The sequence below is a fragment of the Heliangelus exortis genome, chromosome 2 (genome assembly GCF_036169615.1).
Source record: "Heliangelus exortis chromosome 2, bHelExo1.hap1, whole genome shotgun sequence".
NCBI lineage: Eukaryota > Metazoa > Chordata > Aves > Apodiformes > Trochilidae > Heliangelus > Heliangelus exortis.
In genome coordinates, this window is record NC_092423.1 from 29,848,460 (window position 1) to 29,863,552 (window position 15,093).

The following is a 15,093-nucleotide window of genomic DNA, read 5'->3' on the forward strand; positions in this document are numbered from 1 at the left end:
CCAGGGCCGGCGAGACGGAGGGGACCATAAAACAACAGGGAGAGAAGGGCACGGGGCTAAAGCCTCGCTTTCCATAACCGCGCCCGGGAGGCCGAGGCGGGCGGGGGCGGAGAGCGCAGGGCGGCGGTTCCGCAGGTAACGGGAGCCGTTGCTCTCCCAGCCCTCCCTGCGCCTCCCGCTTTGCATATTTTTACCTTTGCGCCCGGGAGCGGCCAATCAGCGGCCGCGGCACCGAGCCGTGGGCGCCGCTCACCTGCTGCAGCCGCGCCCGCCGGCGGGGGGCGGGGCGGCGCCGGCCGGGGCCTCCTGCTGCGCGGTTCCTCGGTGGCGGCGGCGGCTGTAGCTGTAGCGGTGGTAGCAGCGCGATGGTGTTCGGAGGCTTCGCCTGCGCCAGGAACTGCCTCTGCGCCCTCAACCTGCTCTATACGGTGCGTGGCCGCCGTGCTGCGGAGAGGCGGCGGGAGGGGCGCGGGCTGCCCAGCGGGGTCTTCTTCGCCTTGCGGGTTCCGCCGCTGGGTAGGGTGGGGAGGTGGGGGGGCTTAACTGCGTGCCGAGGCGGCCTCTTTATGGTGGGCCGGTGCTGCGGGGACGGGGGGGCATCCAAGCCGCTGCCGCCGCTCGATCGCGGCCTCCTGCTGCGGGGACGGTGGCACCCGTTAGCTCGAGCTTTGTCACGGCGGGGACGTGGCTCCCAGGGATCAAAATCCAGGGCGCTCCGAGAGCGCTGCCGGTCCGGGGCGGGGGTGTCTCATCTCCTGCGGGTGTCTCCTCCTGTGCGGGCCGGGCCCAGCTGGCCTGGGCTGGGGAGTGGTCTGTCCCATGGTTTAAAGGAGGTTCGGCTTGGCTCGGCCGTGCCCTTTTTTGCTTTCTGGAAAGATCGCTGCGCCAAGCCAGGCGTGAGAGGGTTTATTCTGTTACTCGTCAGCCAAGCAGCAGCACCTAGATAAGGGCCGTTCAGTGAGAAGTGCCGTGCCGGTGTATTGGGCCTTACAGGATTGTACAGACCAAAACGCGTTGGAGAGGGGAATGGGAGGGTGCTTTAGTGAGGCCGCCAGCCTCCTGGCGAGGGGGCTGCCCTGCTCTCCTCAGGGAGGGACCATCGAGATACGAATTCTGGCTGCTTCAGGGCGGTGGGAGCGTGTGTGAAGGGAGGAGAAAGCATTATGCTAAACTGAAATAACTGAATTGCTGGGGAGCTCCAGGCAGGACCTTTTGTTTGGGCAAGTTGGAGGACCTGTTTCCAACAGAACATTAATGGCTCCAGTTGAGGATTTTTTTTGCGTTGCCTATTTTGAAATGACACAGAAATAGCAGGAAACAGGATTGTGTATAATGGCTTCCTCTCAGCACTTGTGGAGAGATTGTCCTCTCCTCATATTAACAACATTGCTTGGGGATCACTTTCAAAAGGCCGGAATTGCCAGTGCTTGCAGGCAGCTGTATCAGTGCTTTTCTGACAAGTACTGCCTGATCTCGACTGAAGGTGAGACAGGAGAACAAACAGGTCTAGTGCTGCTCATCAGAACAAGCAGTTCTCTTAGCTGGGGACCTGATGGCAATCACGAGGACGGAGCTGGAATGGATATAGAAGTGCCTGTGCTGAAACCACTGTTGTTTGCAATTACATTCTTTGGTGTACGAGGTGACCCTTGTTTCCTCAGAACACAGCAGAACAAAAGCTTACGTATAGGAGGGGCTGTGCTATTGTGCATGCTTCCTTGGAGGAGCTTGCAAAATGGAAACCTCGAATGATCATCTTTGCCAACTTTCTGTGGGACTGCTTCATCCCAACAGATGGGTTATAGGGGAATGGTCCCATCCCAATTTCTCTCTTCAGTAAACTAGAGGTTAATGCAAGACTTTTTGTTGTAATTTATTAATAATTATTTTTTGAGTTACAAAAGAACAAGAGAAATCTGCATCTAAGTATAAGATTTGTGCTTGTATTCTTAAGGTATGTGGGACAGCAGGTGTTGTTTTTTTTCTGAAGACACCATCAGTTATTCCCACAGCCATATATTAATCAGGTGTAAAGGGGCATATTTGGCCTCAGCAAGAGTGGGTTGAGTTCTGAGACCTCTATTAGTTCTGCTTGTGATACCTGTATGATGTACCTATGCCCTTAATCTTGCTTTGATGTCTCCTTGAGTAGAATAGTCCTATTACATGAAAGACATGTGCATGATGGAGTATGGTGTCCAGAGAAGGGCCACAAGGATGATCAGGGGGCTGGAGCACCTCTGCTATGAAGACAGCTTGAGAGATTTGGGGTTATTCAGTCTGGAGAGGAGAAGGCTCTGAGGAGACCTCATTGTAGCCTTCCTATCTGAAGGGAGCCTACAAGAAAGCTGGTGAGGGACTTTTTAGGATATCAGGTAGTGATAGGACTAGGACTTTGAATGGATTCAAAGTAGAGAAGGGTAGATTTAGATTAGGTGTTAGGAAGAAGTTCTTCACCATGAGGGTGGTAAGACACTGGAACAGGCTTCCCAGAGAGGTGGGCAAGCCCCATCCTTGGGAAATCTTTAAGGCCAGGCTGGATGGGGCTCTGAGCAACCTGATCTAGTGGGAGGTATCCCTGCCCATGGCAGAGGATTGGAACTATGTGGTCTTGAAGGTCCCTTCCAACCCTGAAAATTCTGTGATTCTGTGATTACTATTAATTTACTTTGTGGGTATATTCTTTCATCTGACCAATGCAGAACACATGGTTTTTGCTGAAGGGAAGGAATTCTTTGAATTGTAGAAACTGGATTATCTGATTGTTACTTTTTGTGGTCTGAGTTTTGGTAATAACCCTTAAGGTGTTCAGTTGGCCTGGTAGTTTATTTATCAAAATGTGTGGGGTTCTCTCTTCCTTGGCCAGACAGAAACCTGAAAATACAGGACTTGGGTTACAGCAACACAATGAATATTATGTCTATTTTTGTCCCAGCTGGAAAAAAATTCAGAAGACAACCAGAGCAAGAACTTAATCATCATATTTTTAAATAGTGTTAATTCACAGTAATAAATGGTTGGATGGGAGAAGTGGGGCTAAGGAGCAATATAAGGCCAGACACTCACTAACGTGCTTGCTCATCTAACATTCTTTTAAGATGGTACTTTGCTGGTGACTTTTAAGTACTTCTCTGGGCTAAGTTAATGTCCTTAGGCCTTGATTCTACTTTTAAATTTATGAGTAATTCTGTCATTTGTTCCGAGTATTGCTCACTTCAGTATGGTTTCTTGTGGGTATTGGAGCAGTAGAGACTGCTGTTGACTAAGTTTGTATATAATGATGTTTATTTCTGGAAGAAAGTCTTACATGGAAAAATTGTCTGCATACAAGGACCTTTAAAATACTAGTTTTGGGTAAGTGGCCAGATTTGTCTTTATTATTCAATCATGTTTACATTTCCTATGGAATGGCAAAACCACACAAATGGTTTAAAATGCCTGTCCACAGGGTTCAGCCAAATGTACGGATATGTATGTAGCAGAAGACTTATAAATTTCCAGATGTGAGAACCCTAGATGCTGGCTCCACTAATAGTTGCTCACTTTAGCTAGACAAGGATTTTCTTAGGTGTTGTTCCATTCAAGGACATCTTGAGTAATTGTGTTGAAGCCTGAACAGTTGCTATCTTGTTTCAGATCAGATTGTCAGAAAGGAAAGGGAAGTTCCTAAGTCCTGTCTAGTGGTAACAGATTGAAGTGATAGATGGGCTACAAGAGTAAATAATTAAATAATAATAAAATCCCATAAAATAATTCATTTGGATGGTGTCTGCTATTTTTGTCACCCAAGCACCTACTTAATTATTGCTGCATCAGGAGGCATGAACTATTTGTTGCCAGTATGTAAACATATTGCCTTTGTTTTCATAAGCAGACTTTCATTTTTTCTTAAACATAGAGTGGCCATTTGATTCAAAATGAAACAGAATGATAACTTTACCATAAAAAGTGTGCATATCTTAGTAGCACAATTATTCCACATGAACATCCACGTTGCCGTACTAGTAACTACTTCCATAAAAATATTTTACTTTGCTTTCTTGTTTTCTAGACTGGCCTGGGTTTTGCATCACTTTCCAATGTCTTGTATTTGAAGGATTTTCAGGTTTTTGTGGTATTTTTGGTTTTTGGTGGGTTTTTTTGGTTTTTGTTTTTTTTTTGTGGGGCTTGTTTGTTGTTTATTTTTGTGGTCTGGTTTGTGGGCTTTTTGGTTTTTCTTTTATTTTTTAAATTTTTTTTTCTGTTCCTGCCTGTTGTTCTCTGGGTGCAGTATTTAAGAAATCATCAAACATGCACATGTTTGGCATGGCAGGTTTTTTAATAGTGTTTGTCTTAGCTGCAGTATTCCCAGTGCCAAAGGATGAGTATCTTACATCCTTCATGCAGATATGTGAGCTCATTCTCTCTGCTTAGGGGAAACCTGGCTGGTGTTTGAGGCAAGGGGAACATTTGGATTTTCTTAGGAAAAGGGAATGTGACTGTTTCCTATGTTTTCTGGTAATTCCTGATGGTTGTAGTGGCTACAGGGAGCCAGATACTAGCAGACAGGAACTAGAGAAATGCAGCTCTTGCCTCATGTGCTAGTATTTTTTACAGTGGTAAATGAACTTGTGATCTTCATGTTGTAATGCGTTTTGGTTTTATAAGATAGTTTCCAGCTGTAAGAAGTGACTGGTAAATAGCTTGCTGTTTGTTGTGTCTTTACAGTCTATGGTCAGCATTTAGGATTGCAGCCTCAAGAGCTTGCTCCAGCACCAGCCTGTGCTGGGCTTGTTTAGCTCATCATCCTAACTGGATGTTCAGCAGATGGGACAGGTTGCCTTGGAGCCATTCCTATCATTCTTAAGGACATTTTGAAGGCAGCAGTATAAGCTGTGCTGTTGAACCTTGATGTGTAAATAAAACGGTACAGAAGCTCCCAGGTAGTATGTTGCAGGGAAGGTTAGTATTGGCCATGTCAATTTACTCTTTTTTGTTTGCATTGGCTTTTTGGTAAGCTTTGTATGCTTGTGCTTGAGAAGACAGAAGAGTGACTACTGCAAAAATGAGTGCTTTAAGACTTCTGGTCAGTGATTGGGAACGCCATCAGCTGTGTTGTGTGTCATAGCCAAAGTGACAGAGGTTTGTGGTAGCAGGTCAGAATAGAGACATGGTGAGTCTGTAGACCAGATCTGAGAACAGTCTGGTTGAACAACAGTCTGAGAGAGAGTGTTTGATTTTTTGTTTTTGTTTTGTTTTCACTTGTCTTACACAGAGTGCATAGTGGCATTTCGAGCTAGGAAGGCAGACTTGTGTGTGGTTAGCAAAAGAAATAGAGAATGACAGGGCACAGGAGAAGGAGGCTATATGAGGCATGGCATATCATGATATTTTCAGCCATCCTAGTGATGCAGATGATTCCTAGCTTCATCATAGGTGTAACCTGTCTGGTTTCAGTTCCTGCTCCATATCCATCCTGACAGGTATTCTGTAAATATTTTCTTTGCTGATAACAATGTAAATGCTATGTAAACTCTACGGGGGAATGTCAAGGCTGTATTTCTTTAAATCCAGTCTTTACTAACTCCTTTTTGGGCTGAGGCTACAAGAAAATACTGAGAACACCGATGTCTGTGTATGACTTCGTCCTTGCAAGCTGTCTGTGCTAGTTGAAATGCTGAAAGTTGCTAGTTAGTCAAAACAGCAGATTGGTTTGTGGCTTGCTGTTAAGAAAGAAGTAGCTGGTTTTGGCATTTGACTGGTTTCTTAGTGGTGTTGTCTAAAGAAATAATGTGTTGGTATCTTGGTTTATTTTTGTGATGTAGACTGTAAGCTTGTGGATAAGCACACAAGGAGCAACTGTGAAGAGAAACATGTATTTCCAGTACAATAGCAAGGGGAATGAGCAGCTATGTGCACAGGAGAATGTATATTTAAAGAACAGAGCACTTCAGGAGTTGAGGTTTTTGGTTGGTTTTTTTTTTTTTCCTTTGTAAAAGCAGTAATTTATGCAGCAGTAAGGGGAAAGAAAACTCCAACGAATACTGTAAAGGCTAATGCTTTCATTGTGTTAATAAGTTAACTGGAGAATGTGATCACTTCACTTCTGTGACAAAGAAAATCTTTTTCTAGAAATCATTATTTTTGAAACATCTCTGAAATTCAGATGTGTGTATGTATATGTAAAAAACAAATAAAATGGAAGTCACTTAAAGTGAAGTCTGATTCCATTGGTCTTGTGCAACTCCTGAAATCTTTCCTAGAGAGGAAAACTGGACACTGGAGTAACAAGTTATCTATTGGCAATATGCTGGATTTTTATTTTTTTTGTCTTCATACAAACAGTACTCTATTTTATAGTGAAAACTACTGATCTTCACTTAGAATTTATTCTGCCTATAGGTTTGTTCCAGTAAACCACTTGAAATTTATGAGCTTATATATTGTATTTTGCTAAACCCATGTTTGCTTTTTAAAAAGCTTGCTAGAATTGGTTTTGATGGAGAAGATAGTATATAGTAAATGAGGATATTAAATTTAAAATACTGTCACCTCCATACAGGCACACAGTTCCCATGGCTGTGTTGCTTTTCTGGTTTGTGGACAGCATCTTTCTGTGAGATGGATAGCTCCAGCTTGGAGGTTGTAGTAAATTCTTTTGCTCTTAGTAACTGTTGACTTTCTGTGTAAACAAGCTGTAAGTGAATTGGGACTTTTTAAACCACTTCTGAGAACAAGACTTGAGTTCTCGAAGCTTTGTGAGTACTTCTGAGGAGTCATTCATTGCTCTTGTATTAAGAGAGACCTTCTTAATTGCTTGTAAGAAGGTGTTTTGTTGGTACAGGATTTTTACACTGGTGGTAGTCAGTTAATGAGGTAGATGGTACAGAAGAGTCCTTGGTAAGTTCTAAATCTGTCCCGTATCTGCCAGTTAAAGCTTTGGGTTTTTTTGTTGTGGAGACTGGCAAAGTTTCCATGGTGAAAGACCGGGTGGTGTGTGTGAATTTTGGTTGGAAGGGACTTCTGGAGCTCACCTGTCTAAGCTCCTGCTCAGAGCAGGATTGTGAATAACACTTGTTTGCCAGCTGTGGCTTTGTCTACTGAGTCTTGGAAACCTCTTAGAAGAAAAATTATGACCTGAGTGCTGTTCCAAACCACCTTGAAGATGTTCTTTTTAATGTCCAGTCTGCCAAGCCATTACTTTTGGGTTTTGTCTCTTGTTCTGTTGTCAGTCAGTACTGAGAAGTTTGACTCCATTGTTTTCTGAGTGCTCCTTCAGCTTCAGTTGCTATTAGATTGTCCCTAGGCGTCTTCTGTCAGCCTAAACAAACTTCATCACCTGCTTCCCAAACATAATTTTCAAGGCTTGAGGCCTTTTTGGTAACTCTTTGCAGGTTCTCAAATTCCTTTTTATTCTGGGGAGGGCTTGAAATAGGACACAGTATTAGAGGTGCAGTCTCACAAGCATTGAGTTTTCTTTGCACTAGAATGTGACCAAAAGAGAAACTGAATGATTTTATGTTGTCATATTTTTCAAACCCAGTCACCTGATTCCTGAAATATCTTGGATTCAAGAATGGGTTTAAAAGCCAGAGTGGCTTTTCTGCCTCTTGAAAACCATAGCAGTTCTAGACTCTGTGTGTGACTTTTTGTGAGGAAGGCTTTTTGGGCCGGAGCATTGTGATAGTAACTTTTAGTAACAGCAGTAAGAAATAACTGGGATCCTGCAGCTCCCGCACTGTTTCTCTAGTAGGTGTTTTAGGCACAGATTTTGTTCAGGTCTTTTCTTTTGATTTTGATACTTCTAAACTGATGCCATCTAATTGTTTTAGATCTCTTATTAAATGAGCAGAGACCTGAACATGTCTTGGTATCCTGGAGACAGGTTGCTGAAAATAAAGATTTGCAATCATAGCTCAGGCAGAAGAAGGAAGTATTGGTGAAGATCGTTAGGACCAAAGTTTCTTCTGCATTTCTCTGTGAAATAAACTGAAATTTGACATTGCCTTTGAGATTTTTTTTTTTTATGAGATAACAATTTGAAAGACTGTAGTGGCAATGTGAGTACAGTGCTTAGAAGTTGATGCATATTATGGGACATCAGCCAGAGCTTCTGATGGGAAATTGTATTATGCGACTTCTTTTCAGTTCTGTTGCCTACATAGAAAAATAAATCTTTGCAGTGGTGTCAGACAGTGAAATAAAATGAATGAGCATTGATCAGAACAGGTAGGTCTTCCACTTTACTGTATGATTAGCAAGGCTGATTTTTAGTATCATAACATTAGGAAGTCCTTAGCCTTGTGCAGCATGCATTCAGAAAATCTGTCTCTGGCAGAGCCAAGGCTTTGTTTTGCTTTATTTTTTTCTTCCCCTCTCCCTGTAATTTAGATTCATGACATCTTGGCTTGGTGTTTTGGTTTTAACTGAGCATTGGGATTAACGCTTTTTGTTTGAAATACAAATGTGAATTATCCTAAACTCTACTGGTATTGAACAATTCCTTTGAATTTTATACCATTCTTTTGTCTCTTCATGTGTTGAGAGAGGTAGGCATGACAAGTATCTTCTTGCGGGTTCTCTTAAATTTCTCATGTGGATTACTATTTTTTTGGTAAAAATGTTTTTTGAGATGTGTTCCTGTGTGAACACGCACAAAAAAACCCACCCACCGCATTCTAATCTTGATGAGCATCACTGTGTGTTTTTTAACTAGCTTTCTTGATGTTATCTTGGATTTTCAGGTTTCAAAAGCAGCATTACGTTGGTCAGTCTTCTACAAAGGTAATTAAGTTGAAAAAAAATAGATTAGGTATTAAAACCAACAAAAATGCCTTGCTGCAGGGTAGGTATTCTGAAATTATAAATTGAAAATGCCCTTGTTTTTTTTCCTACCCCTCTGGATAAGTGGTAAAACCTTATAAGTGTTGTTTGAATATAGAAGTGGTGAGTGAGTATTTCTTGTATTTGTTGTCAAATAAACTCAAGTAGTTGGAGTGGACCAAGCACTGTAGGGTTTGGTTTTATTGTTGTGGGATTTGTTTGTTTGTTGGTTTTAAGTAATGATACAACTCTAGATAATTTTTGTGAGGTCAAGAGTTTTGGAGAGTTAAAACTTGAATGTTAAATAGATGTTAACAGAACCTGATGGACGGATAGGTCTCACTGATTGAAATTAGAGTATTGGGCATCTTGTGCATGGGACGTCTGGGTTGGCTTTGTCTGCATCTTCCCTCCTGCTGTACCTCATTACAGACTTCTCTGTGCCTTTTCATGTGGTTTTTTGGTTTTTTTTTTTCTGTGTTTTTGGCGTGGAAACAGGAAAGGCTGAAGCTTCCTGCCCATATAAACAATAAATCCCTGTAAGGTCACTGGGATAGATTTTGCCTGCTTTCCCTGAATACCATCTTTAAAAGGAAGGAAACTGCATAACAGTTTTGGATATTGAAAGAGGATCAACTTCATAGTAAAGCTGTTTTATTGCAGAAGTAACACAGCGGAGACAGGCACCTTTATTGTTTGACCATACAAAGTCCTTGAGATAGAGATCTAAAAAGTATTTTTTTTTCCACCTTGTTAACTGCTGTGTTATATCATCAATTACAAAGAAGCTTTTCTGTGAATTAATACAGCTATATTCCTGGTTACAGTAAATGTTGGCAAAGTGTGCTTTTTTATGTGTTCAGAGCTGTATTTTCTTTAAAATACAGTGCCTGTGTTTCAGAAGACATCTGGAATTTTAATTCTTCTTCGACTCTGTGAATTAAAGCCTGTGATTTTAGCTTATTTATGAATTCTGTTATACACTACAGTGTCTCTAGTAGTTACAGATAATGTGGCTTGACTTGTGAGTGGCTTAAGTTGTAGCAGCTCCACATTAACACTGTTGAAGGACACGCATGCCTTAAAACATCTAGAGCTGAAGTTACCTCTTCAATGAAGTGGAGGATTTGTTTATTTAGGGTTGTCCTACTTCTCTTTGCAGGAAAATATCACCTTTCTAATAACAACTTGAATGTAAAGAATGCAGCTGTGTGTAGGTGTCTTTTAATATGCAAACTAACTTGTTTTCTCTTCTCTCCAGCTGGTAAGCCTGCTGCTGATTGGAATAGCGGCATGGGGAATCGGCTTTGGCCTCATCTGTAGTTTCAGAGTTGTTGGAGTGGTAATTGCTGTAGGAATCTTCCTCTTCATTATTGCCTTAGTCGGATTGATTGGTGCAGTGAAACATCATCAAGTGTTGCTATTCTTTGTATCCTTCAAATGGGTTCCATGTGTCACAGCTTGGTTCCAGCCATGTGAAGAGCCTGTCAGCTGAGGAAGATGTGGGAGGTGCTTCGGGAACAGAACAGGAATTCACAATATTATTTTCGTCAAGTGCAGTCTAAATTAGGCTTCCTTCCCATTTAACTTTCTTCCAGCTTCCTTTTTTCTCCACTGTTTGTCCTCTAAGACAGAAGTGTTCATGTCTCCTCTTTTTAAAAATTATTGTATTTTAATTTTTGGAGAACTTTATACAGTTTGGGTCACTGCATCACAGGTGCCTCTTGCTGTGTGCTAAGTGTACACCAAGCCATAGGATGTGAACTATTAATGTTTAACAGTAGAGAAAGGTGATACTCCCAGGCAGCAAGCTGGTTGTGGCTGGCAGGGGATTGCATTGTGGGTAATACAGGCTTCTCGAGAAGCACCTTCTTCATACCAAGTCTTTCAGTGTGAACCCACACTAGAAATGAGCACAGGCCTTCCCTGTGTGCTTTGGTGCCTCTTTATCTTCAGTGACACGCTGTAAGCAGTCTGAGGTGCTGCCTTGCATAACAAAATTGATCTATTTGGATGAGAAAAGAGGCTCGTCAGATAAAATTCTTATTTTTCTTGTTGCTGTCTATGAATAAGTAGACACCTCTGTACACAGCAGCCAGATTGTGAAGATGGTGTCAGCTCTCAATACATGAACTTTATTATCAAGGTTTGTTCTTTTTGTTATATAGTGGTTTCAGATCCATTAGTATAAAAGTGTATGAGACTCCATTCCAGAAGCAGCTCTCACTTTTTAAAAAATTTAGGCTAAGGTTATATTTTCTGATTAATTAGAAAACTATGGCATAAAAAAAAATAGTCTGAAATGTGATATCCAGAAAAGTATTTTCTTCACAACAATTTAAGACTAGCAATGCCATTAGGCATGTATTACAAAAGGAAAATTAACATGAAAGTATATCCTTAACTACTGTTTCCAGTACATGATTATTCTTTTTCTAGTCTTTATTGTCCAGTTTTCTGTTTCCTGTGCCTGTCTCGCTCTGAACAAGGAACAACAGGTATGAAAAGCCTTTTTTGACTTACCAGTTAATCTATTGCATAGATTATAGCATATTTGAAGAAAATTGTCATTATCCTTTTAATTAAGGACTAGATCTTAGGATTACTTGGGGCTGGCAGCTAGAAATAAATTTGGGTTCTAAACCAAAACCTTTCAGTTTTTTTGGCTTTATGTTTGCTTTGTTTTTAAGATTCTTGTCTGGTTTTATGCTCACAAGTTTAGCAACATACCATCTCGACTATATCATCTGTTCAGCAATCCCAAATAATCTGGTGAATTCTACAGTAATCCTAATGTAAAGGTGATAAAGCCACTGAATTGTTCTTGTGTAACTGAAAAGGTCATAACTACATTATGAATAGAGGTGACCCTTAAGTGTGAATGTAACACCAGCTCCATGGGTTATGGAGACTAATTCTTACTGCATAAGAAGCAAGCAAGGGTAGTGATTAATCAACTATTACATGAAAGCACACATTTTGTCTAAAGTCTGAGCAGTCCTAGTTAGATTAGCTGTATGTCCTATTCTTAGTGCTCTTGATGGGTTTAGGAAAAAAGACAACATTATTTATAACAATAAATGCACTGCTGCTTGCAGGTGCTGCTGTTCCATTAGCTACACAGGCTGTTGGAACATTCAAGTCATTCTTCAATGTATTATCCTGTTAGACTTCAAGATTTGAACATTTTAGTTGTAGAATCATTAACTTGGCCTAGTATATTGGTTTCTGGTGAAATGTGTAACAATTATATCTCTTTGCTTATGCCTTCTAGAGTCAACTACTAGAGGTGGGATGGAATAACACTAAAAATGCAAGAACAGATATTGAGAGAAATCTGAATTGTTGTGGATTCAGAGTTTTTGATCCAAATGAAGCCTGTTCCTCTGTAAGTTCTTCACATGTGGAAAATAACTTTCTCTGTTTTTTTTCAAAAATGTATGACTGTTTTTAGTGCAGAAAGCAGTTTGTTAACAAATTTGTAAGATAGTTGTTAAAATGATACCAAGCTCTTCTGTTAAATTGTTGGAGATGTAATCGCAAAACACCCTGCAAAGGTTGTACTCCATTACACGTAAGTATGTATGTGCTTTTGTGGAGTCTCTTAAAGCTGCTTAGAGTTTTGTCCATAGCTGGCAGTCTTTTACAGAGCTAACTAGATGCTTGCAGTCAGTGAAGTGTCATCAGAAAATGGAATTCATTTTTTTGTTTGTTACTGCTACAGGATTGTTTCAGAACTCGCCAGTGTCAACCATGTGCACCGATAATAGAAGAATATTCTGGAATGGTGTTGAGATTTGTTGGAGGCATTGGACTCTTCTTCAGTTTCACAGAGGTGAGTAGGAGGCTAGAAAATGGATTGCTTTTTCCCCACTTTGAAGGCTTTATTTTGTGAAGCAGTTAATTTTAGGAGGTTTGTTATAGGAACTCCCAGTACTATCTCCAGAGTCAGATTTTTCCAGACTATCAGCTTTCCAGACTATCTGCCAAAATGACAACTTGGCTTTATTCAGCACTAGAAGTTCTTGCAACTTGATTTTGTTTAGACTACAAACCACAGCTAGGTACCATGTAAAGAGGTGGTGCTGTAAAGTTTTACTTTTACAGAAAGTTAGCTATTCAGATTTACCTTTTTCCAAAAGGAGTAAAGGTGCTGTCGCTCAACCTTTTCTCCCCTGTTCTTCCTGCATCACTGGTCTTTGGGGCTTTTTTGTTTTGGGATTATTTTGTTTTCTTTCTACCTTCTGTGGTGCAAAGATACAGTTTCATGCTGGGTGAACTGTATTTTGATCTCTTTTCTTTAGTACCTAGATGATAAATATACTTGCTTTACTGATCGGTGGATAAAAATCCTCAGAGCAGGTCTTTCATAACCTCACAGTAGAGCATATGAAAATACTCCTCCTCCTTCTGCTTAGTGCAATTTCCAGAAGGTTTGTAGGTAATAGAGCATCAAGAGAGATACACCAACTTAAACAGACTCACTCTGACATCTGCCCTCCGTTTCTCTACTGAAAATTTGAAGCTGCAGGGATGAGGGAATGTGGTTGTAAGGAACGAGATGATTTCAAAATGTACTAGAAAAATAGCCTTACAGTTAAGTGGTAACTATAAAATGGAACAATTTGGAGGATTTGTTTATTGTTACAGTAAAAACAGGTTTATGGTACTTATCACTTGGGGAGGGAGAATATTTTAACAGTAGACATGCCTGTGGGAAGTATTTTGCATTGCAAATACAGTTTTGTCTTTTTTGTTTTGTTCTTCTCTCTGTTGCCTGGCGAGGTGTGAGTTCTTTCTGCAAAGGTGCATTCTTTTTTCTAAATAAGAAAGGTGGTGTGTGGTTGTGCAGTTTTAGCAATAGTGAAATATCCTGAGCTTGTGTACTGTTAATTTGTAGTCAGGATTTGATGTTTAAAATAAATTTTGTAAAACTGATGGAAGCAGGAGTGGTGGTCCTCTGCTTAATGATATCTTTGGGTTTTCTTTTCAGATTCTGGGAGTCTGGCTGACGTATAGATACAGGAACCAAAAGGATCCCCGTGCAAACCCTAGTGCATTTCTTTGAGTTTATGAAGGACTGAATCTTCTCTCTGCACCTTCCACTTCAAAATACTGATTCTCCATAGTTAGGTATTTCTCCATAATAGGAATTCTACACATACCCAACAGAAAACTTCATTTCCATAAGAAATTTGTAGTTTTCATATTTAAATTTCCACTGTATTTCTTCTAAGAATCTCTATCTTGAAGTAGACTGGTGCACTTAGTGGCTGGGCAGAGTCAAAACAGCGCTCTGAGCAGGTTAAATAACTCTGTTAAGACTTTGGTAATTGATATGGTGAACTCTACACAGTGAACTTTATAGCACTACTGGCTTCTCTGGTGTCCAAAAAACCCCCAAAGTATTTTCTGATGTATTCGTTGTAACATGATTACAAAAGTTCATGTGATTTCTCATTAAAATTATTTTAAAAAATTTGGTGGATGGTTGGACTGTGTGATTTAATTAGGCTGTAGGATGAACTTGTAGTCAACTTTTTTGTCTTAATAATGGTCTCCCACTTTCCTGTTAAGATAAAAATAGAATATTACTTTCTGTACTGCACGTAAGTGTGTGTTAATGACTGCTGTAGTTTTCACACCCCCCATTCCCTGTTTGTTTTGGCTCTCTGGTAGCTGTAGAAGTTTTTTGAGAATAAAAATAATTCTTTACTTTTTAATGTATATCTTCGCTATGATTACAATGAAGAAAACCAGGAGAATGTAATCTGTAGCTGATTAACTTGAAATTTGTTTTTCTTTGACAAATGAATGAAGTTTGGTATTTGCACAACATCAGAATCAATACTGGTCTGTCATGTTTAATGTAAGAAATTTGGTGTCTGGGAAGTTGTTGTACAGCTATTCAGCTATTTTTCAGATGGTGTAAAATTATTGTTGTAATAACTTAGCAGTGTGTATATTCCTCTTGTCATCTAGCTAACAGTTTTGATTCTGTGAGAGACTGAATGATGTGTAAAAAAGAAAGAAGAAAAAAGAAAGTAAAAAAAAAAAAAATAAATACTGTGGTGGTTTCCGGTAGTTTGTGTTTCAAAAACGAAGAAAATAATAAAAGTTAGACTAGTACATTATCTACATTATCCATGTAGTTAAGTGTTGTCTGAGCTGACAGAAAACATGTTCCCTCTTCCAGTCTGTAATAGAAATGTTGCTTCAGCTGGAACATCAGACACCTATATACCTGGGGTGCATAATGTTCCATTTTGATCACACTGAATCAGACACACA

At 40.4% G+C, this 15,093-nt stretch overlaps 1 protein-coding gene across 1 annotated transcript; it reads left to right on the plus strand.

Annotated features, from left to right (window-relative positions):
• The first annotated feature begins 263 nt into the window (after positions 1-263).
• Positions 264-14,866, plus strand: TSPAN13 (tetraspanin 13). Its single transcript, XM_071735377.1, has 6 exons — positions 264-428; positions 10,064-10,231; positions 11,220-11,300; positions 12,077-12,190; positions 12,527-12,637; positions 13,796-14,866. Exons 1-6 carry the CDS (start codon positions 366-368, stop codon positions 13,868-13,870), a joined length of 612 nt encoding a protein of 203 aa, XP_071591478.1. The 5' UTR covers positions 264-365; the 3' UTR covers positions 13,871-14,866.
• Positions 14,867-15,093: the final 227 nt, after the last annotated feature.

Bases quoted from the DNA above. Each gene is read 5' to 3' on its own strand.
- TSPAN13 (XM_071735377.1), top strand. From the start codon at position 366: ATGGTGTTCGGAGGCTTCGCCTGCGCCAGGAACTGCCTCTGCGCCCTC. The intron at 12,191-12,526 runs GTAAGTTCTTCA...TTACTGCTACAG, and splicing joins CAAATGAAGCCTGTTCCTCT to GATTGTTTCAGAACTCGCCA. The intron at 12,638-13,795 runs GTGAGTAGGAGG...TTTTCTTTTCAG, and splicing joins TCTTCTTCAGTTTCACAGAG to ATTCTGGGAGTCTGGCTGAC.